This window comes from Solanum lycopersicum, chromosome 12 (genome assembly GCF_036512215.1).
Source record: "Solanum lycopersicum chromosome 12, SLM_r2.1".
Classification (NCBI taxonomy): domain Eukaryota; kingdom Viridiplantae; phylum Streptophyta; class Magnoliopsida; order Solanales; family Solanaceae; genus Solanum; species Solanum lycopersicum.
The window spans coordinates 3,665,936-3,693,510 of record NC_090811.1 but is presented as its reverse complement, the minus strand read 5'-3'; the positions used below and the strand labels follow the sequence as shown (position 1 = coordinate 3,693,510).

The window sequence follows — 27,575 nt, the reverse complement described above, 5'->3', positions numbered from 1 at the left end:
TTAAAGTAGCTAGTAAGCAGGGAAAAAAAGATAGGAAAGAAAACTTAGCAGCTAGTCAAAAGAACAATAACAACAACACAACATATAGTGTGATAACTGAAGCACAATAAGCATATATGAGAAAACAAATCAAAAGCAATACATTACAACAAACAACACTCCACTGTCCTCCATCCTTCTGTCCCTTTTGCCCTAATTCGTAATCTCCATATCCTTCAATTTAGGATTAATGTCTTCGATAAATTGGAGTTACGTCATATCTTGTCTAGTCACCTCTTCCCAAATTCCCATTATATCTTAACCTCTTGCACCTCCTCGTTGGAACCTCTGCACTTCTCTCCATTACATGTCCAAATCATCTCATCTCGTTTCCTCTTATCCACCACCAAAGCAACTCTAGATTGTCCCAAATATCTCAAAGCTTCTATGTTTTTAGCGGTTTCAATGAGCTAATTTTCAATGGAGATGTGTCCAGAGATCAAGGAGAAAAATAAGAGAATCTCTTTAGAAGGAGCAAGGAATAAAAAAAATATAGTATAAATTTAGTAATTTCTAATTTGACCAGACATTAAACTATTGCGAATGAATAGTCTTTAAGGGGTATTGAGAGTTTTAATATGTATTTAGTAACATATTGTAATGATGTTATAACAAGGGAATATGATTAAATGAGGTGATTAAAAGAATATGAGTAGTATTTAACAATATTCCAGAAATTCAGGATCTGGAAAAATGAAGGAGTACTTACTGTAATAAATAATTAGTTTGTCTCAAGTACATTTGGAAATTATGTTCCTATACTTTATAATATCTTATTTAATGACTAGTCCTAATAATTTGGGTCCTTTGACTTTTCAAGAAGAACTAACTAGTTCTAATGAAAGAGGCTTCCATTTCATTTTGAAGAGACGACTAGAAAACAGATCTTGTTGACAATTTTATACACTATCACTGTAAAAAAAAAATTTACTTACATGATAATTACTGATAAATCTTAATAATATATTTAATTCAGAGCGAGGTAAAAATAATACGTAGAATGTCATCACAAAATAAGATAAGTAATCTTTATATTGAATTTTAAATGTGTGAATAAAAAATGAAGTGTTATAATTTTTGCGGAGAATTGTGACTTTTTTGAAATATTACGAAAAGAATTGAAAAATTGTGATTTTATTACCTTTACTTTTTCTAAGTGTTAGCGATGAGGCACAACACCTGTGTAAATAGATGAAGTTACTCCTTTTATTCTGCACAAACAGGTTCTACTGTCCTTTACTGCCTTTGGGTGCTGTAATTTTGTACATTTATAGTGATTAAAAAATTTCAACGTGTGCTGTAATTTTCTACATTTATACTGATTAAACATTTCAACATGTGCGATAATTTTCTAAATTACATTTTAATTAAATAAAATTGAAAAATGTAATTATAAGTCTTGCTTGTGTAACAAGGGAAGCACAAAAAAGAAAACATTATAGGCAACTATTTTCCAGTTCCCTTTCCCAATCAAATTCTTAAAAATATTTCCCAATCCCAATCAAATTCCTACTAATATTTTTTTCCTCAAATGCCTAAATTAACAACAGTTGCATCAACATCCAATTCTAAACTCTTTTTTCCCTCGTAATCTAACACAACATAGCCAAAAAAAAGCTTCAACAAACATGTCTCAATATGATTAAGTTCCCTGTGTTGCTACCTGATGCTGCTCTCTTGAATCGACTAGAACAGCTGCCTCCAGTTGATTATAGTTTCATGTCTCATTGTAAGTTTGAGCATTCAAATCTTGGTGATATCTTTGATGAATTTGAAGAAGACGAAGAGGAGGAGGAGTTGTCATATGAAGAAATTATGGAAGAAGACGAGCAAGAGGTAGAGGAAGCCGTGAATGAGTTGATTCTTGATGAAGGAATTATAGAAGAAGAGGAGAAGGATGTTGAAGTTGAAAATATGGAAGCAACCATAGAGACTGGGTGGGTTGTACAAACAGGAATTTAGTGTGAAATACATTTGCTTAATGAAGGCTATCACCAAACATGTGGAAGACGGACTGGGATGGCTAGAATGCAAGAGCAAGATGAAGCTGTGAATGAGTTAAATTACAGAAGAAGAGGAGGATGTTGAAGTTGAAAATACAGAAGCAACAATAGAGACTGGGTGGGTTGTAGTATGAAATACATTTGCTTAATGAAGGCTATCAGCAAACAAATGGAAGACGGACTGGGGCAGCTCGAATGCAAGTGAATACTAACTACCTTCATCACAATATTCAAGTACCACAATTGATTTTTGATGACACCTATAGTGATTAAATTGAAGAAGCAGAGGTGGTGGAACTAGACGATATTAATTTTGGACATGTCCGAGTATTTCAACAGAAGTACATATCATGTTCCTTCTGTTATGGACATAGACAACAATGAAGATGAACAAGAAGCATTGCTATCTGCTTGCTTGAATATGAAGATGAAGATAACATTGGCACACTTCAATGTGGCCATGAATTTCATGCTGAATGCATCAACAAATGGTTGCACAGGAAAAAATCATGTCCTTGTTGAGCTTCAGTTTTGCCCACAAACACATGACTGCCTACATTATTCTTAATCTTGAAAATTCAATTAGAGTTATTATTTCTGTAATGATTCACATGGCAATTACAATTCACTTTTTTAGTCTTTTACCTGTGCTTTATTATAGTTTTTGGTCATGTTATCTGTTTTTAATGACATCAAATCAGCTAGTGTACTTGCCCCATGATTTTCTTTCACTCACTTCATTAATCACTAGACTATAGTGTTGGATGCTCGACAGAGTGAGATAGCTAATGAGAATTCAGGACTACTTGTAAACACAAAGTCTAATTGTTTCTGAAGCACAAAATCAAGATTTTCTATAGTCACAATCACATGCAGCTAGCAAATGTGTCTATAACTTCCTATACCAAAATGTACACTATAGAGTTGCGGTTCCCCCTCCCAAGACATTAATTTGTTCACTATACTCTTTTCTCGACTTCATACGTGATAACTCTTTCATGTTGCTAGGAACTTAGGAAAATAATTAATCTACGTCATAGTAGTCACTGGAGTTCCTATTCTTTTGTTTGAATCTCTCAAACTAATAGTCAATCATATCTCTTAAATTACATATCCACAATTCATGTGTGTTATTGGGGCGATAAGTATTGTGCCTCTCCTCATTATGCCAACACTAACCGTAGGTACTTTTCGACATAGCATTTTTTTCACTACAGCAAAATTAGCAGGCAAAGTCTATTGGAAACAACCTCTATATCTTACAAGGTACGGGTCAGGTTTGCCTACAACCAACCTCCCCAAACTCCACTAGTGGGATTACACTGGATATGTTGTTGTAGCAGTTAGCACTTAGCAGTCAAAGTAAAAACAGCTTTAATGTATTCATCCACTTCCCCTAACATTTCGTAGAGGGAGAAGTCACAATAACAGAAATTGTTCACCTTGTTTTTCAGTATGAATAGAGAAAAGCTCCGTTTAGTTTCTCATTTCACAGAACATCAAAACGGTGACACTTGTTATAAATCAGTCAACTACCATCATAGTGGCATTATGACAGCCTCGTAAAACATGTTCAACTTTTACCATATAAGAACAGAAAAAGAAGAATAAAGATCATAATCCAAATAAATACCATTCTGCTTACTAAATTGAAAAGAGTAGCAGAAAAGTACTTCACTCAAGAAACTGTTTAACTATAAGAGTTGAACTCCTATTCTGAAGGCAGAGACTCCACGTTACATTCACTTTCACTCTGCAAGTAAAATACAGTCTCAGGATCTTCTAAACTCACGTAGAACAAGTCACCAATATGAAAAGAAGCACGTAGCTCAAATGGTTGATCCCTAGAAATTCAGCATGTTTAGTACTCCTGTTCTAATATGGAAATTCTGAACATTCAAAGCAAGAATCAGCCAACAATTTTACCAGGCAATGAGTTATGCACTAGCCTCTTTCTGAAAAACCAAGCTTTAAACCCCTGCAAGAATATTTCAACCCAAGCCAATAAATCCATCAAAACACTCTTCACGCACTCTTCTAAGAATTAAGAAAAGGAGAGACAAATAAGCAACCAATTCTCACTAATCAAGACTTGCTACCAATCACTCAAATGAAAATTTAACAGGCAAACTCGATAGCAGCCATGCAAAAGTAACTAGATTTCAGAACTACAATTACACAGTTTATTTGATGCTCGCACGCAGAGGTGGAATCAGTATTAGGAGTTAGGGGGTTCTAAATTTCTTTCCTCTTCCCTACTATGAACTTTCAATCAGTTTTTTAGGGGTTCACAAGTTATTACTCAATTTTCTAGTACAAATAATAGGGTCTACGGAAAAGCTATTGGATTCGTCTGAACCCATGAACCCCACCTAGCTCCCCCCCTGCTTGCACACGTACACATATCGCCTTTATATTGTTTTTCTTTATTGATATGAACCTGACACCCCCACCCCCACCCTAAAAAAACATTTTTGGGTTTTTTAGCTCCATATGTCATTTAAACCTCACTGTTGGAGGTGGAGGACCCTTTGAATCAGGCCATGCCTCTGTTGAACTCATATATAGCAGTATCATCAAAGGCGAAAAGCGCAAAAAACTCTAATGTTTGTTGGGGCTTCAAGTGCAAATAAAGAGTGAGCTTTAATGATGAAATACGCAAATGGAGGGGGAAAAAAAATACAAATATGTATGTGTAGTCCAAGAAGGAAAGGTATGTTTTAGCCTTGATGACCACACTGAAGTGCTTTCTAAGCGACGCAAAGCGCTCAACATGATTGTCTCTGACAACACTGATTGATACTAACTTATGCAAATGCTAGAATTGAAATGAGAGTCGCCCATTCACATAAAAATGCAAACTTTACCAATTTGAACTTAGTATCTAGAAATTTCTCGACAGCCTATATCAAACACAACAATAGTCATATGCAAGTATGCAACTATCAACATGAACAAAAGGGTACGAAAATATAAAGTTCAGGAAGTAACAACACACCTCTCCTGGAGTCATTATCATCCAAAAGTCTCTGAACCCTCTTCTTACCACAATACTGCCTATCAAAATGCTTAACCTATGCATACCAAAACCGACACAAATAAACACCAATACATCAACAAAAATGCTAAAATCCCACAATCCATATAGAAAAAAGAACCGATATCCGTAAATCTTTTAGCATTACCCAAGTAGGTCTACATTGTTTCACATATTCCTCCCTGGTTTTCTTGCATTCAACAGGGTATAAAAGTCCAACTGTCGCGATTTCTGTAGGTTTCTTGTTTGATTCTTTCTCCAGACATGAATAAAATGCATCTCTTGCCTTTAATACAACAATTCAATAGCTTTAATTAGTTTTATCAAGATCAAGGTCATAGCCAAAAAAAAAAAAAAGATTTACAAAGGGGGTGTCAACATGATGTAGTCATATAAAAAAACTTAACTTTTTTTTAATAACCGAGAAATCTGTCTGTGACCCGTCCGCGTTTGGACCAATCACAGCCTTCTTCTAAAAGAACTAAACTTTAATAACTTAGCTAAACACAAGTAAGGGGTGTTGGTTCATTACAAATATTATCAATAACCCATTAATCTAAGCAATTTAGAATCAAAAACTCATAAACTCAAAATCTTAACTATGCAACTAATCAAGATTGATCAAAATGTACATTTTTGGACCATAAATAACAAAAAAATCTGCAAAAAATAGAGAAAAATTATACCTTGTAACAAGATATTCGAGCTTGTGAAAGAACATCTGTATGGATTTTCTCAGTATTTTGCGATGCGTATGTTTCCAACGCCATTGACAACCAAAAAGAGGAAGCTAAAGGAAGAAAACAAATACAGTGAGAGAAATTGAAAAAAAAAAAAAAACTTTTAGTTTTGTCCCTATGATGTTTACTAGCCCAAATAAAATGGGCCAAAAGAGAATATACACAAACATGGGCTATTTGAAATTTTATGTAAGCCCAATTTCAACTTTATATATTTTTCACTCCGAAACTTACATAAATATCATATAATAACAAAATATTTACTATTTCTAACAATAATATTTCTTTTTCACTCAATCACTTTTAATTCATTTATAATACAAATTTAATTCATATTAAAAAGAATAAATTTTTATTCACATATAATACAAATTTTAATGATAAATAATTCATGTATCACATATTTTAATTCACTTATGATACAATGTGTCAAATTTTTACCAAACATAATATATTTTAAAAAACAATTATAATTCATATAATATTGCATACATAATTCACTTTTAATACATACGGTAGAGTTAACATAGTATTGATATAAATGGTAATAAATAAAAATTATTGCTAAAATCAGTAATTATTTATTAAAATGTATCAAATTATGTAATTTTTCATCCCTTTAGGTGAAATTTGACAGGTTCATCGGAAACGACCTAGTGACCTATATGAGTTACTATGATATACATTGTTTTTTCTACACTATGAGGTCATGAACACGAATTTATGATTTTGAATATTTCTTTTGTGTGCTAGTACTTTCTGATTTTCGTGAATTTGATTGATGGATTCTGATTGGCCTGAAATTTGATTGATCCATCGAAAATGATCTAATGATCAATACTTAACATTATAAACATCGTTTTTTTTAAGTGTTTTGGGATCATGAAACATGATGTCATGATTGTGGATGCTTATTGTGTAGGGAAAAAGTTCAAATCATCGAACTTATAGAAAAGACTCATTTATGTCATTAGTTAAAAGTTTGGCTCATTTATGTCATTATCATTAAAAAAAGACTCATTCATGCCATTATTTTATAACGGTGGTTTTGCAAAAATCATTTATGACACGTGACCAATCATAATTCAGCCACGTCATCAATTTTTTTAATAAAAAAAAGGGGAAAAGGGTCTGATATACCCTTCAACTTTGTCATTTGGAGCGGATATATCCCTCCTTATGAAATTGACTCATATATGCCCTTACCGTTATACACAAACGGCTCACATATACCCCTGCCGTTACAAAATGGCTCACATATACCCTCCATTTAACGGAAGTTTAAAAAATTAGTTTTAAATTTATATTTATCACTTTTAATTTTTTTTAAAAATTATTTAGGGGTATATATGATTCTTCTATCAAAGTTCAAGGTTTTTTTTATTTTTTTTAATACATAATTTATTTTTTGACTTCTTTTATTATAATTATTTGAGTTTCTTATTCTTATTCTATTTTTTCTTTCATTCCTTTATTTAAAGAAAAAAAATTTAAACTATTTTTTTGTCTATATTGTAATTTGATTTTTGTATTCGAAGAAAAAAATTTGGTCATCTACAATAAGTTTTACAAGAATATTAGTGAAACATAAATAAATTTGATTTTCAAAATAATAATTCTAAATTAATCATTGAAACAAAAAAGTCAAAAAAATATGTTTGACGAGAATTAAATTTACTCATATGGGATTATATATTGTAGAAAAAAATAATAAAAAGTTTGATTAAAATTATCTTTTTTTTCATTTCCGTTAGAGGAAAAGTGTATATGTTAGCCATTTGTTTATAAGTAGGGGTATATCAGCTCCAAATGATAAAGTTGAGGGTTATATCAGACCATATTCCCTAAAAAAAATTATAATTCTGAAAAAAAAAATTGAATTAATTTTTTTATTAAATAAATTGATGACTTGACCGAATTATAATTGACCACGTCATCAATTTTTTATTAAAAAAATCAAAATTTTGAATAAAAATTAAATTAATTTTTTTTTTATTTTTTTACTAGAAAAATTGATGACATGACCGAATTATAATTGGTCACGTATCAAAAATGGTTTTTGCAAAACCATCGTTAATAAATAATGACATGAATGAGCCTTTTCTTTAACGGTAATGACATGAATGCGCCTTTTCTTTAACGGTAATGACATGAATGCGCCTTTTCTTTAACGATAATGACATAAATAAGCCTTTTCTAAAAATTTGATGGCATACTTGAACTTTTTCCCCACTGTGTATATTAGAAATGTCAGCTAAATTTTCGTTGGCTTGAAATTTGGTCTATCAACCGAAACATATTGATATTTATTTATACTTTCCAATTGCCATGATAAACAACATTTTTGGCGTTTTAGCATCATGATAAATGAATTCATGATTATGTGTATATTAATATATATTGAATTTTAACAATTTGATTGACAATTGAATTTGCGTAACATAACAATAATTTAATTATACACTATTTTTTTCCAGAAAAGACAAACTTTTGTACTCTCTTTTCGTTTCACAAAGAATGACCTAGTTTGACTTTGCACGGAGTTTAAGAATATAAAGAAGACTTTTAAATTTTGTGGTCCTAAATTAAAGTTAGGTCAAATGTACAAAATTGTCATTTGATCTTATGATTTTAAACATGTCACGTGAAAAAGTTGAAATTAAAATATTATCAAAAAAAGATGAAGATCATTCTTTTTTAAATAGATCAAAAAGAAAAGAAGATCACTTTTTTTAAAACGATAAGAGTACACTAGTGACTAGTCACTTGATTGATGCTAAGTCTAACCACTAATTAGAATAAAGTGATTACTTAAGCTTGTCTAAATCACTGTTTTAGATAAAGTCATTTAGCATCAATTTAAGTTAATCACATTGGTTAAAAAATGATTTAACTTAATCATTTAAAAGTAAAACGCACGCATGCTCCATAGGGTTTCCAACTTGACAAGACATCTAATCATCATGTATGTATACGGATTTTCGAGTTCGAGTCATATAAAATATAAAATAATATTACTTAAGTAATATTTTATCTTTTTTTTATACAAGATATTTTAACACAAAGTTAACTTTAATCAAGTTTCGTTACAAATTCAAACATCAAGCAGGAAATTAGAAAAATAGGTACACAAATTTAAAAGTAAGTTGCATATGTATTAAATTATATATAAATGATATCATATTTGATAATTAGTTAACATATAAGTCATTTATCTATAAAATTAGTAACACGCTATTTGGTTTGCAATTTAATTAGTAAATCACATAATTTACACACATATAAGTTTACGAGATGATTTATAAAAAGAATGGGATGATTAACAAATAAATGACTTTATAATTAATCTTAATATTACATAAGCATAATCACATATCAATATGGATTATGATGCAGTGATGTGACTGCTTTATCTTTTAATTTTTATGATCATGGTGTCGGTCAACTTTCAATACCTTAACTAACTTTACGAGACCGTTCTCTCATCAATAATAGGTATCGAATAGCTCTGTTCATTAAGATTACGACAAATGAGAAGAATCACGTAATTTTATATATTTTTGTATTCGTTGAGAACTGAACTTTAGACCATATGGTTTTCACTTCTCAAACATTAAGTTGATCAGTAGACCACACCCTTGAGGAGGGAGATTAACGTAAATTCAAGAAATTTCACATTCAAGTCTTTTATATAAAACTTTTTATGAGTGTCAGCTCTGAATAAGCCCTAAAATATGTAATCCCCCATTTAGTTAAAACTATAATATGTGCTTCGAACATCCATTTTTTTTTAAAAAAAAACTCTAACCATGTAACCCCAAAAACTTCAAAGCAACCAATCAATGGCCACAAGATTCCATCTCTTATTTATATATTTATATGTTAATTTCCATTAAACGTCAGCTAAATGAACTTGTTTTGTACTTTGTCTTGTACCAAAATTAAATAAAGTGGTGAAAAGATGCATTTGTACTATCCACATGACAATGTAACAGCACCATTAAATGTGTAGGGTTAATGTGCATCATCATTATTATATATATATAAAAAAAAATACTTTATTTGACAATTCAGATTTTACAAAAGTACCATTTTATATTTACTTATATAACATAGTCAAAAATCAAAATAGTTGTCATTTTATTGAATTTTTTCTTTCTTTTTTTCTCTATAAGAGATCTGAAATTCAATGGCCATGGAAGAGAGGGACTGGCAGAAGAGAGTGAGCATACACATATAATTATATAAACATGTTTACATAATTCTTTTGATATATATATATATAATTTTGCGTGTGCTCACTTCTCTTTCTGTCAATCTCTCTTAGAAGAATCAATTCAAATAGTACGTAAACCAGATTTAGATTGTACCGCGAGATTTATTTCTATTGTGTTGAAGGAAGAAATATAATGAGTCAAACCCTAGTGGAAAAGGATCGAATTGGCCTAACCTATGATGTATCGCCAGGTAGACTTATACGTTTTAATTATCGAATTCTGTTAGTGAAAATTCGTTAAATAAATGTTATCTACAAGTAATTTTTCGAGTAGAGATATTATTGTATACTTCCTCTTCTATACGAAGAAAGATAGAGAATAATTATTTCGAATCAAATTTAGAACTTGCTTCGATATGATAGAAATCTCTCTATTAGAGACCTATAGATTGATGATTTCATAATTCATGTGATAATATATTTATATATTTTAAATTTTCGATTTAGTTGAACTCTCAGAACCTTTATAGAAAAATGTGATAAAAAAGGATGGAGACAATGAATTTAGGTAGTAAAAAAGATTGTACCTTTTAAGGTATCACCCTAGACATAGACATGACACTAACCAGAAAATTTTTTTTACATTTGACTATGAAACAATATTTTTTTTTAATAATATTATCATTTACAAAGTTTAAATCTTTATTATTTTAGTATATTTTTTTTTTGGGAAAATATCTAGCAGCAGCAAATCAAGAAAAGTAAAGTTTCCAGTTTTGAGGTTTTATGGATTTGTAAGGTAATCCTGTTTACTGTTCTCATTATAACAGAAAAAAAAACTGCAAATATTCATATTTTTATTTATATTTGAGAATTAATTTGATATTATGAATGGAGGGCGTATCAAAAACAATCTCTATACTCTTATACAGAGTTAATAGGGTGAGATTTGCCTGCATCTATCTTTTGTAGAGTTTCATTCGTGGAGTTACACTGAGTATTCACGGAGTAAAGTAGGGAAAAAGGGTATATTCGAATCTTTTTTAGTGAAAAATTATAGTATTTATATATGTGATCAAAGTTATCTTTTATGCATATTATATATATATATATATATATATATATATATATATTTTGGATCTTTGAATGTTTACTTTTCATATTTTGAACTTCGTTGTGAAAATTCTGGAGCCGCCACCGACACTTGTATGTAGGATGACATGAAATCTGTGTTGTAAGTTGATTTGTTTATTGAAATGCTAAGGATTTGCTTAGTTTTTATATGTGGGATCATGTTATATTTTATGTAGGTTTTGATGAGCTACTTTAGTCTCAATATTATGAAGTAATTATATATGTTTTTTTGGTTCTTTTGTAGAGGGCAAGGAAGAAAATTAGTAAAGATTACAACTTTGAATATTGCTATCAATGGAAGTTGAAAAAGTTCCTCTTACAGGTTAGGAGTTTTTTTTCAAATTGTGAGGTTTTGTTTGTATTTGATAAATTTTGAAGTTTATAATGTGGTTTAGGTTTCAATTCTAATGGTTATATTGTGTTTTGGGCTATGTAGCTCGGAATTTCCAAAAATGTTATATTGTACTCGTGTCGAATCCCCTAAAAGTGATGTCTGACACGCGCGCGTTGACATTTTTGAAGAGTTCAAGCATATCATATAATGTGGTTTAGGTTTCAATTCTAATGGTTATGTTGTGTTTTTGGCTATATAGCTTGGAATTTCTATTTATGTTGTTGTACTCGTGTCGAATCCCTTAAAAGTGATGTCTGACACGCACTCGTTGACATTCTTGAAGAGTTCAAGCATATCATATAATCCTTAATGATATCGGTTAGTTTCAAGTTTGTATCTTTGGATATTGGGTGATTGGGTATGAAGTGATAACTTTGTTTCAAACAGATCTATTTTGAGTAGTCAAGATTTGGGGATTTTTGTTTTTGGTGGAATTAGTGATACCATAGAGATGTGTTACTGTAACTTGAGGCAGTAAAGATGTTATCTTTTCGAAATTAATCGAGAGATATGTTACATAGGGGGACTTCGCGAGGACCTAGTATTAGCATTTTGCATAGAAAAGCAATTTTTGGAGTAGACGCGGAGAAAGATTCAGGATGTAAGCTTTCTAGGTTCAGCCTGTTTAAGATTTTTATCATTGAACCCTTTGTAGTTTTTACACGTAAGGAAGTATTGTGTTCAGATGAACCTGTTGTTAAATAGATGTATCTGTATAGGTTATTATTAAGTTACGTGATCATAGTTTTTATATAAGTGATTCTATTTCCTTCTTATTGATGCTTTCAAATGAGAAATGAAACATTGCAGTGACGTGCTTACGTTCAGTTCATATAAGGTAGGTTTCTCCGAAAGCAATATTAGAGTTATTTTCTACATAATATGATAAGGTTTTGATTTGTTGTGACAATATGTAGAGTCTCCAACAATTTCTGAACTCAAATTGCACTATGAATGAGGCTAAATGGGACATTATTATCTTTGAAAGTAGAAACACTCGAAGAGTTTCTTGTTTGAACACAAAGTAAATGTCGAGTCTTCCATAAGAAACACAAAACCAGTAGTACTCATTTGATTCACCCCTTTCAGTGTTGCCATTTGCCAACAAAGTTCGAAAATATGGAGAAAGTCAATAGTCTATAATTGATTTAATCACCTTTGACATATCGATGAGTCAAGAGTACGTTCTTCCATCAATCATCCAAGTTCTTATGTACTCTTTAAGTAAGTGTTATCCTGCAAAACACTTAAAAGATCTATATAATGGCTTTGAATAATCAAACTAATACACTATACGATATATATAAAGTCCAACTCGAAAGTATTCTCCCTAAAATATCGCGGAGGGGAAATGGTAAAAAGTAGAAGGTTAGAAGGAAGAAACATATGTAGAGTTGATATTTCCTCTTCTTGCTTGATTTGCTCCAATGAACCGAAAAATGTAAAGTAAATTAAATTAATCTACTTCATTTGTTAAACTTCCGTCTTAGCTTGGGACTTCATCAAAAGACGAAAATCTTGTTAGCCATAGAAAATATATGACTTACTTGATCAAAGTCTTGATATAAATGAGTTTGAATTCTTTCTTATCGATGCATCTTCGAATGAAATAGGACCTTGGATTGATTTTGTTACTTCATTCATGATATAATAGCTTTCCTCCTGAAGAAATAACATAGTTATCATTTCTCGTGTCTAAGGATGTTCATGGTTCGGTCTGATTCAGTAGTATCGCATTTCTTAGTGATTACTTTGTTCAGACTCCAGATAGATCTAATTTGACTAATTAAAAATTTGGGGATTTGGTTTTGATTGAACAAATATAGCATTAAGAATCAACTAAATCTTGCCCTCTACTTCAATGCCTTACTAAATATGTCAGTGAAGTGATCATAGTTACTTGAAGTGAATTCTACTTCTTTCTTCTTGATGCTTCCGGATTACGTAGAATATTGTATCGATGATATATTGTTGTTGTGTCTTCCATGAAATAGTAGCCAGTGGTACTCTTGCGATCATATACTGTTGCTTGTGCGATTTCATTCGTGACATGCTATTCTGCTTTAGAGTTTTCTTGTATCTAGCTTGTATAAACTTCATGAGTCCAATGCTAAGATATTTGAAGATATGTGATTACTGTCATCACTTGCTTGATTTCACCAACATATGTACTAGCTCACCGGGTAACTTTGTCCACCAAGATTTAACAAATGAGAGCAAAACACCTTGCCTCCACGGAGGTATGAACCTGAGATCTCGTAGTTCTCCTCTCACTTTATTGACCACAATTAAGCACACCGTACCCTTGGTGAAATTATTGATAGTTGTGGTTGTCGTTTACATGGTATGTGACACCACACAATGTTGACTAGTGTTGAGCCAGGAGAAATTCCATTGGATCATTATAGCGCTCGTTGAACAGTTGAGCAGAAATGAAAAGGTTATAAGAAAGTAGAAAACCCGTATCAATCGATCTCCATAGGAGACAACATGAGCAAAAAGGACGAGAATACCTCCGTTTCCATCTTGTTTATCAAAAAGTGTTCTTATGTGCATAAATGGTAAAAGTTGAAATCCATGGTCTTGACGAAGCTTTAATTCCTATAAGGGCTTCTTTCAGTTTCAAAACTTAGTCTTTATACTCTTTGGTTATGAGAAATCGGTTGGTATATTATTCAACAAGATGTTTCGGATGATTAAAGAAGATATAGTAGGTTGTTAAAGGAGATTTGGTAAGTGTTTACACAAACTATGTTGCTCGGACTCTTTAAAAAGAGTAGCAGGTACCTGTTGGATCCTCCAAAAGTAGTGTATTTTCGGAGGATCCAACACGTTTGCGGCATCAACTTTGGAGAGTCTGAGCAACATAGTGCACAAATGATGATTTCTAATAAGTTATTAGTTCAAGCAACAGCTGATGTATGATGTAACTTAATAAATATCCATACTCATACTTGTTTCTCCATTTTTCTTTCTTGCCTTTTCGTTCTTTCTTAATAATCAGGGCGTTGAAAAGATCGAAGGCATGTGACTGAACTTGTAGTGCAGATCGTCAACGTCCTGATTTTCATCGTGTTGAGTTGAGTTGGATATGGGGGAGAAAAGCTTGTTGGTTTGAAGTTGAAAGATAGCCGATTTACACAACTTTGGCAAGGCTCCAACATTTATATATAGTCGGAGTACTAATTATCCGGCTGTTTTGCTTTCTTGCTGTTTGATTTGTTTCACTGTGACAGGTTGTAGTAAGGTTGATTTGTTTCGTCAACCTTTTCCAATCACAGAAGCTACTAAGGACCCCGGATTTTTCAGGTACTCATAATCTTTAAAGTGTTGAGGTTTTGATTCTATCAAGCTGCTTAAAACTCGTAAAGTTGCTGAAAAAATAGAAGAAGAAATGAATCGTTTTGGGAGAACTAGTCGAATCTATTGAGTTCTAACTGCAAGCATCTTGACAATCTTCCAAGCTGTAATTTTAGATAGAAGTGTCTTAAGAACAGTATTCGGGTGCTCTAGACTCGAAAAAGCATCAGATGATGTGAGACTTTTAGTGAATTTATAGGAGTTACACTATGATGGCTAACCATCCGAACAATTCCCTCATTCATTTCTCAGCTAAAGAGCCTTAATTTTATCGCGAGTCTTTATTCATTGACAACGCTTGATACTAGTTGCTGCAAATCTTAGTGTAACATTTTTACTGTTATTCCAGGTGCAAGCATCTGTAGTCTTAACTGACTCATACACCTCGAATTGGTCTCCAGAGCTTCGTCAATGTATAGAAGACGTGCAATGCAGATGAATGTACTTACAGAGATCAATGAGTAAGATATCCAATGTTGCGCGGAGCTTGGTATAAATGAGGCTGGGGGAGTTTCTGTAGTCTGGTTCTCTTGCCTGGATAGGCCTTTGGGACGGAGCTAGCATGAGAAGTACGGGTTTGAGTTACTTTGGAGCAAATCATGTATGTTCGTTCATTGAATATCTTTAAATTTTGAATTCACCTCTACTCGTAAACATAGTGTATGATCCAATTTACAGATAAGATTGTGAGTTGTATGTCAAATTTCACTTCTTATTTAACTGGTGTGTGTTGTTCAAGTGTTCTTGATGAGTAACTTTTTATTATTGTTGTATTCTAAGTCATATAAATTCATAGGTATATTTTTTTCCCCTTGTTTCCTATTTTCATTTCTTTGAATGGACTAATTTTACGAAGTATTTTGCTACTTTCCATCAACACATGAAATATCTTTAGCGCTTTGTTTATTTTCCCTCAAGTGAAGTCTGAAAAGGATGGAGTACGTGCAAAACTTAACCTATCTTAACGAAACAAAAGAGATTATTTTCAAAAAATTCTTGACGTTAAGTTTATAATAGTGTCAATAATGGATACAAAGTGAGGATAGGTTAAAAGTGCTGTTGAATTATCAGGCCATGGCCTAACAAAGAAAAGCAATTGCCATCATACCAACAAAGTGGATAATACACACCAGATAAAAAAACAAAAGACATTAAGCTATCTTTTCGGGGTCCAATATAGATATCAAACACCGATTAGAAAATGAGCAACCAATTCTCAAGAAGCCAATATACCTTTTACAAGCTGCTAACATATATACAATCTTTACTATGTTCTCTTAACACATGTATTCTAGAGACCTTCAGAATTCAGTCACAATCTCAACAATACATGTCCATTCATCGCAAAGGATTCAATCTAGCCACAAGTTCACATACAGGCTATCTTGTTACGACTTCACCCCACTCGAAGACCAAATAGTGGTCACCAAATTTGACTACTTTTTGTAATGAAGGGACAAATTGATAAAGATAAGGTAACTCCCATGTGTATGAAAACACAAGTAGGGCCCTAGTCAAAATATGATAGCATATGGGGTTTGCAAGGATGAAGATATTATAGTGGTTTGGGTCCTACTACCACAAGAACCAAGGATAAAACTGAACAAATTCAATCCTCTTTAACACATGAATTCAAGAAACATACTATAGATTCCATCTTAATTTCAAGAATACATCAAACAACAAGAACAAAACCAAATGATTCAATCGCTCAAATACATGAACTCAAGAGACATACAAAGTCTCGATTTCAAGAATACATCTAACAGCAAGAACAAGAACAAAACTAAACGATTCAATCACTCAAACACGCAATTTCAGGAGATGTGATTCAAGAGATTCCAGTCTCAATTTCAAGAACATATCTGAATAACAAGAATAGAACTAAACGATTCAAGAGACACCGTCTCAATTTCAAGAACACATCACTAAACAACAAGAATAAGAACAAAAACTAAACAAATTCAATCTAACAGATGAATTCAAGAGACATACTTCAGAGATGAAGTCTCAATTTCAAATCTAAACAATAACAAGAACAAAAACTAAACAAATGCAATTGCTCTAATAACATGAAACTCAAGCAATTGTTGGATTCTCAGGTGCGGATTTCCAAACAATGTCCTTGAGTGCTGGCCTAAGCTCTTTGCTGCAGAATTGATTATATTCCAATGTATCACCACAAGCTTTCTTCACCTCCACAACCAGAAATGAAGGTGTCACAGCAAATATATCAGCAGATATTCCCAACTTCCCTTTCCTCCCACTCTCTTGCCCCTGCAATCTAACACTAGAATCACTCCTTTTCAAGCTGAATTTCGACGTTTTAGCTACTTCCTCGAGCTTCGAAATCACACTACTAGCTGGCTTTGTTGTTGCAAATCTCAACTGTTCCTTCTCCTTCTTCTTCTTTTCCTCAAACAAAGGAGACAAATCAAACCCCTCCGACAATGAAATGATATGAAAAGCATTCAAAGACTCAATCTTTTTCGCCTTCCCTACACAATCTTCGTCTCCCACATGAGAAAACTCTTCCTCCACCTTACTCCTCAAAGTCCTTGGCACAGTCTTCTTGAACCAATTAGACTCCATAATCTTTGAAGCAGTAATTCGAGTTCTCGGATTCGGATCCAACATCTTTACAATCAACTTCTTTGCATCAGATGACATCCAAGGTGGACACTTGAAATCACCCTTGTGAATTTTCTTATACATAGCCATGATATTATCATCTTGAAATGGTAAAAAACCAGCTAAAAGCACATAAAGAATCACTCCACATGACCAAATATCTGATGTTGCACCATCATATCCATGATTACCAAGTACTTCAGGGGCAACATAAGCAGGAGTACCACAAGTTGTATGCAATAAACCATCTTGCCTTAAATGATCAGTAAAAGCACTAAGTCCGAAATCGGTTACCTTAAGATTGCCTTCTTCATCTAACAGCAAATTCTCAGGCTTTAAATCTCTGTGATAAACACCACGGCTATGACAAAAATCAATTGCAGAAATCAACTGCTGGAAATACCCTCGAGCATTGTCTTCTCTAAGCTTACCTTTAGCTACTTTTTCGAACAATTCACCGCCTTTAACGTATTCCATGGCGAAGTAAATCTTCGTTTTGCTTGCCATAACTTCGTGAAGCTCGACTATGTTTGGATGTTTCACCATTTTCATGACGGAGATTTCTCTTTTGATTTGCTCCATCATTCCTACTTTTATCACCTTCTCTTTTCCAACAACTTTCATTGCTATATTCTCCCCTGTTACCACGTTACGAGCATGGTATACTTTAGCGAAAGAACCTTGACCCAAAACTCGTCCGAGCTCATATTTACCATACAAAACAGCACATTTTTCTTCTGTCCCCATTATAAAACACTGGTTCTGCGAAATTTAGCAACTTTTCTGAAGCAAGATCGAAAAGGGTGTTCGATTTTTGAAAAAAAAATTGATGGGTTTAAATGGAAGTGAAATGAGGTAGGTGGGTTTACTCGTCTCCGACGTGTTTCCGGTGGAAACTCCGGCCGCCGACGAACGAAATTCAAAAAGGGTATATACTTTTTGTTAAGAAAAAAAGAATGGGTTTTGGTTTATAACTGAAAAAGGGGGTTTTGGTGAATGAGTTCACCCGTCTTCTACGTGTTTCCGGTGACAATTCCGATGGCAATTCCGGCTAACTCCGGGAAGTGAAATTTGGGGCTTTAAGCCTCCGAAAATCAAACTAGAAAGAAGGGATTTGCCTATCATCTCTCTGCATTCCCAAAATCGGAACCAAAAACTGAGGTTTAGGTTTTGTCTCTCTAGGGTTTGTAAAACTCAACGACGGCTAAGCTCCTTTAGGTTTCTGCAATTTCTGTAAAATGGTGGCACTGAAGGTGAATTTATAGTCGGTTCAAGGGTAATACTGTCTTTTACCACCCAACATGAGGTTTGTTTGGCTGTTCGACACGTGTCATATTGCTAATGGTTGCATGGGAATTTGCTTGTTTTGTGTAGCAATAAAAAACGGACACGTGGATTTTAGCAGCTTAGAATCGGTATAATTGAAGTGAAAGAGTCAGTAACCGCCTCTTTGGATTTTAATGACTATTTTGCCCCTGCAATATTTCCGCTTCCATAAATACTTACCCACATCAAGTGATTGTATAATCGGTTTAGATGTTACGTAATTGAAGCGAAAATAGACGTCATTTTAAATTGTGATACATAATTTATAGTAAAAAATCGTTAAAAATCTTTACAAACATTATTGAATTCAGATGAAATTAATATCGTAAGGTTAAATCGTCAATGAAGTACCAATATTGCTATGTTGTATAGAGCATCTATATAAGTAAATTGCACTTATTAGACATAGTAAACAATTTTTTTTTTTTTTACTTCTTTAAATATTGTTGGCTCAATATTTATCTTAATTAATAATCATAAATAGAAAGAAAAACTTGAAATAATCATTTTTTTTTTCTTGTGGTATAAATAATTAAGAAACTCCTTATAAATTTCAATGAATATCAACTGAATTATTGCAAACTTGATTTTAGTAAATTAAAAAAATAAAAAGGCATAAAAGGACAAATTTGTACACAATTTTAGCAAATAGTTTCAATATATAGAACTCCTAGCTACCAATCAAAATTACTATGCATTGTGAGTTAGTAGGTTAACATGAGGTATTATCTCACGAGTCGTGTGCGATTTAAATTTATTAAAATGTTAATATAAATTTTGAATAATGATAAATAATTAAAAAAAAATTAAATAAAAATAGCACAGTTGATTTTAATATAAATATTAATAATTATTTTTACGATTAAAATTCATAACTTAGAAATCATATATAGCTTTATTAGTTCTCCTATAAATTATGTTATCTCTCAAATAAATTAAAGGGAAAAGGGTCTGATATACCCTTCAACTTTGTCATTTGGAGCTAATAAACCCCTCGTTATAAAAGTGGCTCATATATATCCTTATCGTTATACAAACGGCTCACATATACCCCTGCCGTTACAAAATGGCTCACATATACCCTTCATTTAACGGAAGTTAAAAAATTAGTTTTAAATTTATATTTATTACTTCTAATTTTTTCTTAAAAAATTATTTAAGGGTATATATGATTCTTCTATCAAAGTTCAATTTATATTTTAATTTTTTTTCATACATAAATTATTTTTGACTTCTTTTATTATAATTATTTGAATTTCTTATTCTTATTTTGTTTTTTTCTTTCATTCTTTAGTTTAAAGAATAAAAAATTAAACTATTTTTTTGTGTCTATTGTAATTTAATTTCGTATTCGAAGAAAAAATTTGGTCATCTACAATAAATTTTACAAGAATACTAGTGAAACATAAATAAATTTGATTATAAAAATAATAATTATAAATTAGTCATTGAAACAAAAAAAATCAAAAAAATATGTTTTACGAGGATTAAATTTACTCATATGGGATTATATTTTTTAGAAAATTTAGATTAAAATTATTATTTTTTTCATTTCCGTTAGAGGAAAAGGGTATATGTGAGTCATTTGTTTACGAGTAAGGGTATATATGAGTCACTTTCATAACAAGGGGTATATCAGCTCTAAATGACAAAATTGAGGGGTATATAGACCTTTTTTCCCTAAATTAAAACAAGAAGATATTGTAACATCAGATCTAGCTAGTGGAATTTAATAGAATTAAACAAATACAAGTGGTGTAATTTTTTTTTCGATTTTGTGTCTTGAATTTTGGAATTTGAATGTACTATTTGTGTTTTTTATAATAAAAAAATTTTTATGTCCAAAAATTCATTCTCTCTCTATATAATAATATTTATACTTTTAAAATTGCAATAATTTTGAGTAGAGTTAGTTGTGTTACTACCTAAGTGTAGAAAACCTCTTTGGTGGCCACTAAAAATGATGAAATAATTCAATACCTTGGATAGTAGACATCAATATAAAGTTATCGTACCGTAAATGAGATTATTTTATTTATTAATTAAATATTTATATTTAATTTCAAATAAATATAAAATACATTTAATAGAGAATATTCTTTTTCTTAATAAATTATATGTGTATCAGAATAAATATACACTATTAAGTATCGATTCAACATAGTAACTCATTATTTAGCTTAACTCAAATCTTATAAGTTATAAGTTTATTAAATATAGACATAGATTAGCATATTGAATCGACATCGTATTAAAAAAAGTCATAACATATTTTATAATTACTTACTAAATCAAAATAGTATAATTGATTATTATTTTTTTATTTTATTCTACGATTTATATAACTTTTTGACTATGAACAATTCTCAATATAATTAGTTATTCTCTTACTTTATATTACGTGCATTGATATAAACAAAGGGTAAAATAGTAAAATTGAATAATTTATTAATCATCGTATAATATAGAAAATATTCATCTGATATAAAACAAAGAAAATAACACGTAAAATCATAATTTACAGATACTAATTAACTAAAGCAATAAAATAAAAAAGGTGTCACCCTAAAATCTTACGAAAAATATTAATAATTAATTATATAGATTTTCACGAAATTAATTAAAATTTGATTCTCGGCCATATAATTATTTCCTCTTTTCATTGCCCTTTCTACCTCCTTTTTTTTTTTTTTAAAAAAAAAAAAAAAAAACTAGGATCCAACCTTCACTAGTTTTGACCCCTTCAAATACTTATTATTTTTTTTGTCTTTTTAATTTTGAATAAAAACAATTATCTGTCTCTCTTGAATTTGTATTTTTCTGTTATTTAATTTTCTATATTTTTTTTTCTAGGTCTCTCTTGAATTAGAATATTGGAAGTGAAATAATAGCTCACCACATGGGGGGTTTCCAAGATTCTTCAACTGAAAAATAAAAATTTATTTCTCTTCTTTTTCTATATACAATGCATCTTTAAATTATAATATGTCAGCAGAATTATCTATAATGGTTTTTAATACTTGTATCTTAATATTGGTTTGGGATCAATTTAAATAATGAAACAATATTGATATAATCAATTAGGATTTCCATATAATTGAGAAGTAACTTCAGACTGAGACGGAATATATGTGTTTGATAGTTAGAGATTAGAATTTTATTTCTAGAAAAAAAGAGATTGAAGAATTTTATTTTTAGCTATATTTAATTTTAAAAATAGAATATAATATTTTCTTACTAATTCAACTCATAAAACTAATTATTATAAAAAAATTATCTAAAAAAAAGTCATTTTTGTTATTGATATAATCAATTAGGATTCATATATAATTAAGAAGTAACTTCAGACTGAGACGGAATATATGTGTTTAGTAGTTAGAGATTAGAGTTTTATTTCTAGAAAAAAGAAATTTATGAATTTTATTTTTAGCTAGATTCAATTTTAAAAATAGAATATAATATTTTCTTACTAATTCAACTCATAAAACTAGTTATTATAAAAAAAAAATTATCTAAAAAAAAGTCATTTTTGTAATATTTTTTTCTTTCTATTTATAATTAGAACTTCAAATTTAATTAGTAGAGTGTGAATCTATCCTAAGCCAATAAATAAACAAGGCTAAGTAGGACATAAAAGTTAAAGATAAAATAGAAGTAAACAATTTTATCTTTAATCAATTGCTAATTAACTTTTCCCTAATATAGTTTTTGATAATTTATTATTGATTAACTATTTAGTGATAAAATTTATTATTTAACTGTAAATATTTATCATCGACATAAAATTCTTCAATAGATGAGTTATTGTGCACTCTTTTTAAGTGTGGCTATTTTTAGGCAAAACCTCTTTAATTATTTTATTATTTAAAGATAGATATTCAGAATTTAATTAAATTAATTATTTTATTTTTTTTATTTTTTTAATATTGAGATATCCATCCGATTCTAAAAGGTTATAAAACTGTGGACGATATTAATTGGAAATATTTATTTGTTTGTATACTTTTGCCACCACAAGAATACCATGTGCTCTGCAATTATACTGTAAAATTAATTAATTTTCTACAACTTTTTATATAGTTTGTAATAAATGTTTTCCTTGAAAAAATTCCCCATAATTAATGGAGTAGTAGTATATGTAAAACCATTTTGTTAAAAATACATGGCTAATATATTCCTTTTTAATATTAGATTACTTTAAAAAATATTATTCATAAAAAAGTAAATTATAATTTCAAAATATAACTAGTTATCTAGTAATATTATATAACGACTAAAGGTAATCAGAGACGTCGATCGATTATTTCAAATCTATGAATTTGTTATAATGATTTTAAGTTAATGTATAATAATATTAAGATTTATAATTAAATAATTTATATATAGGTTTTCATAAATTCGCGATTGCACGTTGAATTTGACTTTTATGGAGATGATTTTACCGTGAAAAACATAAGCAAAATTAGGGTTTTAAGTTCGTAAATATTTCTAAATTTATCATCAAAATTATAGCAATTATTTCATTGTAATTAAATATTATAATGATTTTTTAATACTGAAATATAATAAAAAATAAAATTACTGAATTCACGTGAATTATAATATATGTAATATTGTAACACCTAACTCTTGGTGTAGGTCTTTTTTATACTATCAAAATTTCTATTAATTATAGTTACACTCCAAAATATATATACATATAACCTAACCTTATCTTGGGGAACTATTTTTCTACACTTGAATTATTATGAAATCTTTTTAGGATATACTTTATAATTAAATTGAAATCAATCAACCATGTTATGTGAGCTAAGTATTGAAGATGTATTATAACTAACAAATCAACTATTTGTTTCCTACTATGAATAATTATTTTTTTTATTTTATGCAAATTTATTTAATTGAATATAAAATTTAAGAAAAAACATTTTAACAAATATCACATTCTTTATGTGATTATAAAAATTGTCGTAGTTCAGAATGAATTTAAAATTTTGAAATAAATATTTTAAAATAATATTTTTTGAATCAAATTAAAATAGAAATCATATCAATTTTGAAGAATATATTATTACTAGCATTATTGAGTTATTGTCTTTTTCTTGAACCAAACAAACAGGAACATACCACCAATTTTTATCTGTTTCCACAGGCTGATAAAATTGATCTAGAAATATTCTTGCTTCTATCATTGAATGTCCCCAGAGCGAACTCATAATTCGAAGACTTTTAGTGTATCAACATAAATATAGCTTATTTAAAATAAAAATAATAAAGACAGGCTTTAATAGAAATTCAAAAATTGATCTAGAGTGTGGTATCTGTAGCTTCTACTAATAGCTTGTAATAATTCTATATTTTTTATGGGTGCATTGTTAACTGGGCATCGTACTCAGGGGATACGCACTCGGCTCGCTCAGGATTCTTTCTGTAGTCAGTTGGTAACTTTCTGAGCCTTAGTGCGCATGGCCTTGTTTCCTTTGCGCTCACCAATGAGCAATGAAAGTCCCGGAACTTGTTAATATATATATCCTAATTTTTATCAGTTTTTCAAATAGATATACATATATGCATATGATTTTTTCAAAAGTTAGTGAATATACATGCACCGCTCCATATAGTATGAGTCTACCCCTGTATATGAGTAATGATGTTATTTTAAAGAGATTCAACTATATTATGACGATACATTTAAGAAAGTAGAAACAAAAACTTTCTCTCATATTTACTCGAAATTCAAACTCCATATAATTTGACTATATTATGAGACAACATTGATTATATAATAATCTCAAAAGGAAATTTAGAAAGTAGAAATGAAATCTTCCTCTTATGTTAAAATTTTGTATGTTAACTCAAGTCAAACTCCATATTATTTAATAATGCTTAATACTAACTTGCTATAATTAAAATTGTGATCTTCTCACAAATTTATGATTCACCAACAAAAATCAGCTAAAGTTATATACAATATAAAATAATTTTTTTATATTATCAGATTACTTAAATAATTCTATTTAACAAACTTAAATTGATAACCTAAAAAAATTGTAGTAATAAATTTTCCATTGATTAATAGGTTAGGTTACAGTAAAATAACTCCTATAAAATTAGTGCATATAACTTAAAATACAAAAAAAAAAAAAACAAAAAACAATTAAAAACATGAAAACATTTTGAGTGACTTAATCCTTAAATTTATTAGCCCATACATTAATAATTTAGGATTAGACCTAACATAGTTTATAGCAAATTAACATACGAAACATTTATTTAATTGTTGGTAGTTAATGGTCATAACATTTTGCGACAGGTCACAACTTTATGTCATTTCTTTAATCTAACAACAATATAAGTGATTTGATGATATATATATATATATATATATATATATATATATATATATATATATATATATAACACAATTCAGCTTAAAACGAAACAATTGCTTAAATATGATCATTTTGTGTTGGAGAAAGAGAAAGAATCACATATTAAATTTATTTTCAACTTTTCGACAAAAATATCATAAATCTAATTCTTAGTGAATTAAATCCATCATATATTTTTTAATAGTAAATGTAATCCTTTTTTGTTTCAATGATTCTTTGTTATTCATCAAACGTGATATATTTTTTCAATGATTCTTATATATATATATATATATATATATATATCACGTTTGATGAATAACGAAGAATCATTGAAACAAAATATATATATATAACAATTCAATAGCTTAAAACGAGACTATTGCTTAAATATGGTCATTTTGTGTTCGAGAAAGAGAAAGAATCACATATTAAATTTATTTTTACCTTTCGACAAAAATTTAGTCGTTCTAATTCTTAGTGAATTAAATCCATCATATATTTTTGATAGTAAATATAATCTTTTTTGTTCCAATGATTCTTCGTTATCCATCAACATGATATATATATATATATATATATATATATATAAGTGCAAACTTAATAACTAAAACATAAATCGACAATAATTATAGAATTCGTAAACTTTTAATTCTGGTTCCGTAGTTATTAATGTAATAAACCAATAGACACATCATTTAAAATAATAGAGTATGTCGTGATGTAACGTGACTATTTTTTGTTTTTGTTGACGTGACTATGTAAATGTAGTCATGAATAAACTGATAAATTTTTTTCTACTTGCACATAATTGTTTCCTAAAATGTAATTTTTAATTTTCAAGAATAAATATATTATTATGCTTATTACTTTTACTTTTATCAAGAGTCTTTATTCGAGTATTTTTTTTTTAAAAAAAAACAACAAATTTCCTCAATAGTATATAACAACAAATAAGTGATGGTTACTTGAGCAACATCTATAAAAAAACAAATTCAAATTGTGTAAGTTTAACTAAATTATATATACGTAAAACAGATAATTAAAATATATAAATATGACAAAATCTCATTTATTTTGAAAAAAATGAGACACCTTAATTATATTCATAACTCACTAACCAATTAGAATTCGTATTTTGTACATGTCCACTAATTAAAAAGAGAATCACAATCCATGCTAAAAAATTTCTTCCATTTTTTAATGGGAGCAGGATTTGAAATATATTCAAATTTTAATCGAAATTGGTATTATGATATTAAACTTTTAGAAAGAACTTTTTATTCCTGCACCATTTAATAGTGTATTCTAAAAGGTATATATATATATATGTCTACTTAACATAAAAAATATTTCATAATTATAAATAGTGATGTATCTACGTGATCATATATATACCTTTGAATTACATTATTATATAATTTAGGGGGTAAAGAATCATCCATAAAGTTTGATATTGTAACAACAATTTCGATCAAAGCTTAAATATTTTTCAGATTTTTTTCCTTTTATAAAATTCTTTTTTATTCTGAATTCATCGACTCTAAATCAAATCGGTTTCTACTCGTGTAGTGCTTCGTTTGGTTAAGTGGTCAATTTTCATTATAATGTGTTTTGAGGTTAAAACAAAGCAAAAATCGACACGCATGCATGTGGTTTTGCATGTTACGTGTATTTAATTTGTGCCATGTGAAATAGGTGTAAGTCGATTAAGTAATGACGAATAATATATTTAATATAATTTTATAAGCATAGTCCGAAATAAATAATGTGTATAGTAACGTAATATTATTTCTTATTTTAAAGAAGTAGAAAAACTTGTTTTTAAATAAATCATCGACAAATAAAGCATTTCAAAAGTTAATTACGCAAAACAAAGGGAAAACTTGTCTTGAGAAATACTCCAACTTGACAACGTTGGTCAAAACTATTGTTACGATATTAAATTTTATTGAGAACCTTTTATCCCCTGAACTATTTAATTATGTATTTTAAAGGTATATATGTGTTCACGTGGACAAATTAATGTTTATAATTACTTAATATTTTTTATATTCACGTAGATACATATATACCTTCAGAATATACAATTAATAATGTAGTAGCAAAAAAATCCTTTTAAAATCGTAATAATAATTTCAATCAAAATTTAAATATATATATTTCAGACATTTATATTTAAAGTAAAATAAAATAAATAAAATTAGATAAATAGGGAGATAAAATCTTCTATAATATATACACCACTCACCAACAATTTAATATACTTCGAATATTAACCACTTAATACATAATAATTGGATTTTCCAAACTTGAGAGACAAA

General features: G+C 29.6%; 2 protein-coding genes and 1 long non-coding RNA gene across 13 annotated transcripts; 1 reads left to right on the top strand and 2 right to left on the bottom strand.

The window, feature by feature from the left end:
• Nucleotides 1-33: 33 nt before the first annotated feature.
• LOC101244345 (uncharacterized) lies at nt 34-5,962 on the bottom strand. 5 transcript variants are annotated; one of them, XR_011213303.1, is made up of 6 exons: nt 5,766-5,922; nt 5,228-5,365; nt 5,041-5,116; nt 3,969-4,020; nt 1,181-1,291; nt 34-449 (listed from the first exon to the last, which is right to left on the bottom strand). XR_011213303.1 is itself a non-coding variant. In XM_019211661.3 (5 exons), exons 1-4 carry the CDS (start codon nt 5,847-5,849, stop codon nt 4,013-4,015), a joined length of 306 nt encoding a protein of 101 aa, XP_019067206.1. In that variant the 5' UTR covers nt 5,850-5,922; the 3' UTR covers nt 295-449; nt 3,969-4,012. The 5 variants fall into 5 exon arrangements, 4 of the variants coding, with proteins under 4 accessions (XP_019067206.1, XP_004251758.1, XP_010313829.1 ...); XM_019211661.3 differs by lacking the exon at nt 1,181-1,291 and having other exon boundaries at nt 295-449; XM_004251710.5 differs by lacking the exons at nt 34-449; nt 1,181-1,291 and adding an exon at nt 3,606-3,886 and having other exon boundaries at nt 5,766-5,930.
• Nucleotides 5,963-9,920: 3,958 nt separating this feature from the next.
• Nucleotides 9,921-15,722, top strand: LOC138340616 (uncharacterized). 7 transcript variants are annotated; one of them, XR_011213296.1, is made up of 5 exons: nt 9,921-10,286; nt 10,778-10,834; nt 11,414-11,491; nt 14,800-14,872; nt 15,273-15,722. It is a non-coding gene; the product is annotated as an uncharacterized lncRNA (long non-coding RNA). The 7 variants fall into 7 exon arrangements; XR_011213297.1 differs by having other exon boundaries at nt 9,922-10,286; nt 10,781-10,834; XR_011213299.1 differs by having other exon boundaries at nt 9,935-10,286; nt 10,781-10,834; nt 14,568-14,872.
• A 1,028-nt stretch (nt 15,723-16,750) lies between these two features.
• On the bottom strand, nt 16,751-18,779 carry CIPK6 (CBL-interacting protein kinase 6). The gene has a single exon (NM_001278962.2). The coding sequence runs from the start codon at nt 18,299-18,301 to the stop codon at nt 17,003-17,005; it is 1,299 nt and encodes a 432-aa protein (NP_001265891.2). The 5' UTR covers nt 18,302-18,779; the 3' UTR covers nt 16,751-17,002.
• Nucleotides 18,780-27,575: the final 8,796 nt, after the last annotated feature.

Bases quoted from the DNA above. Each gene is read 5' to 3' on its own strand.
- LOC101244345 (XM_010315525.4), bottom strand. From the start codon at position 5,849: ATGGCGTTGGAAACATACGCATCGCAAAATACTGAGAAAATCCATACA. The intron at 5,366-5,765 runs GTATAATTTTTC...GTTGTATTAAAG, and splicing joins CTCGAATATCTTGTTACAAG to GCAAGAGATGCATTTTATTC. The intron at 5,117-5,227 runs GTAATGCTAAAA...TGGTATGCATAG, and splicing joins AACAATGTAGACCTACTTGG to GTTAAGCATTTTGATAGGCA.
- CIPK6 (NM_001278962.2), bottom strand. From the start codon at position 18,301: ATGGGGACAGAAGAAAAATGTGCTGTTTTGTATGGTAAATATGAGCTC.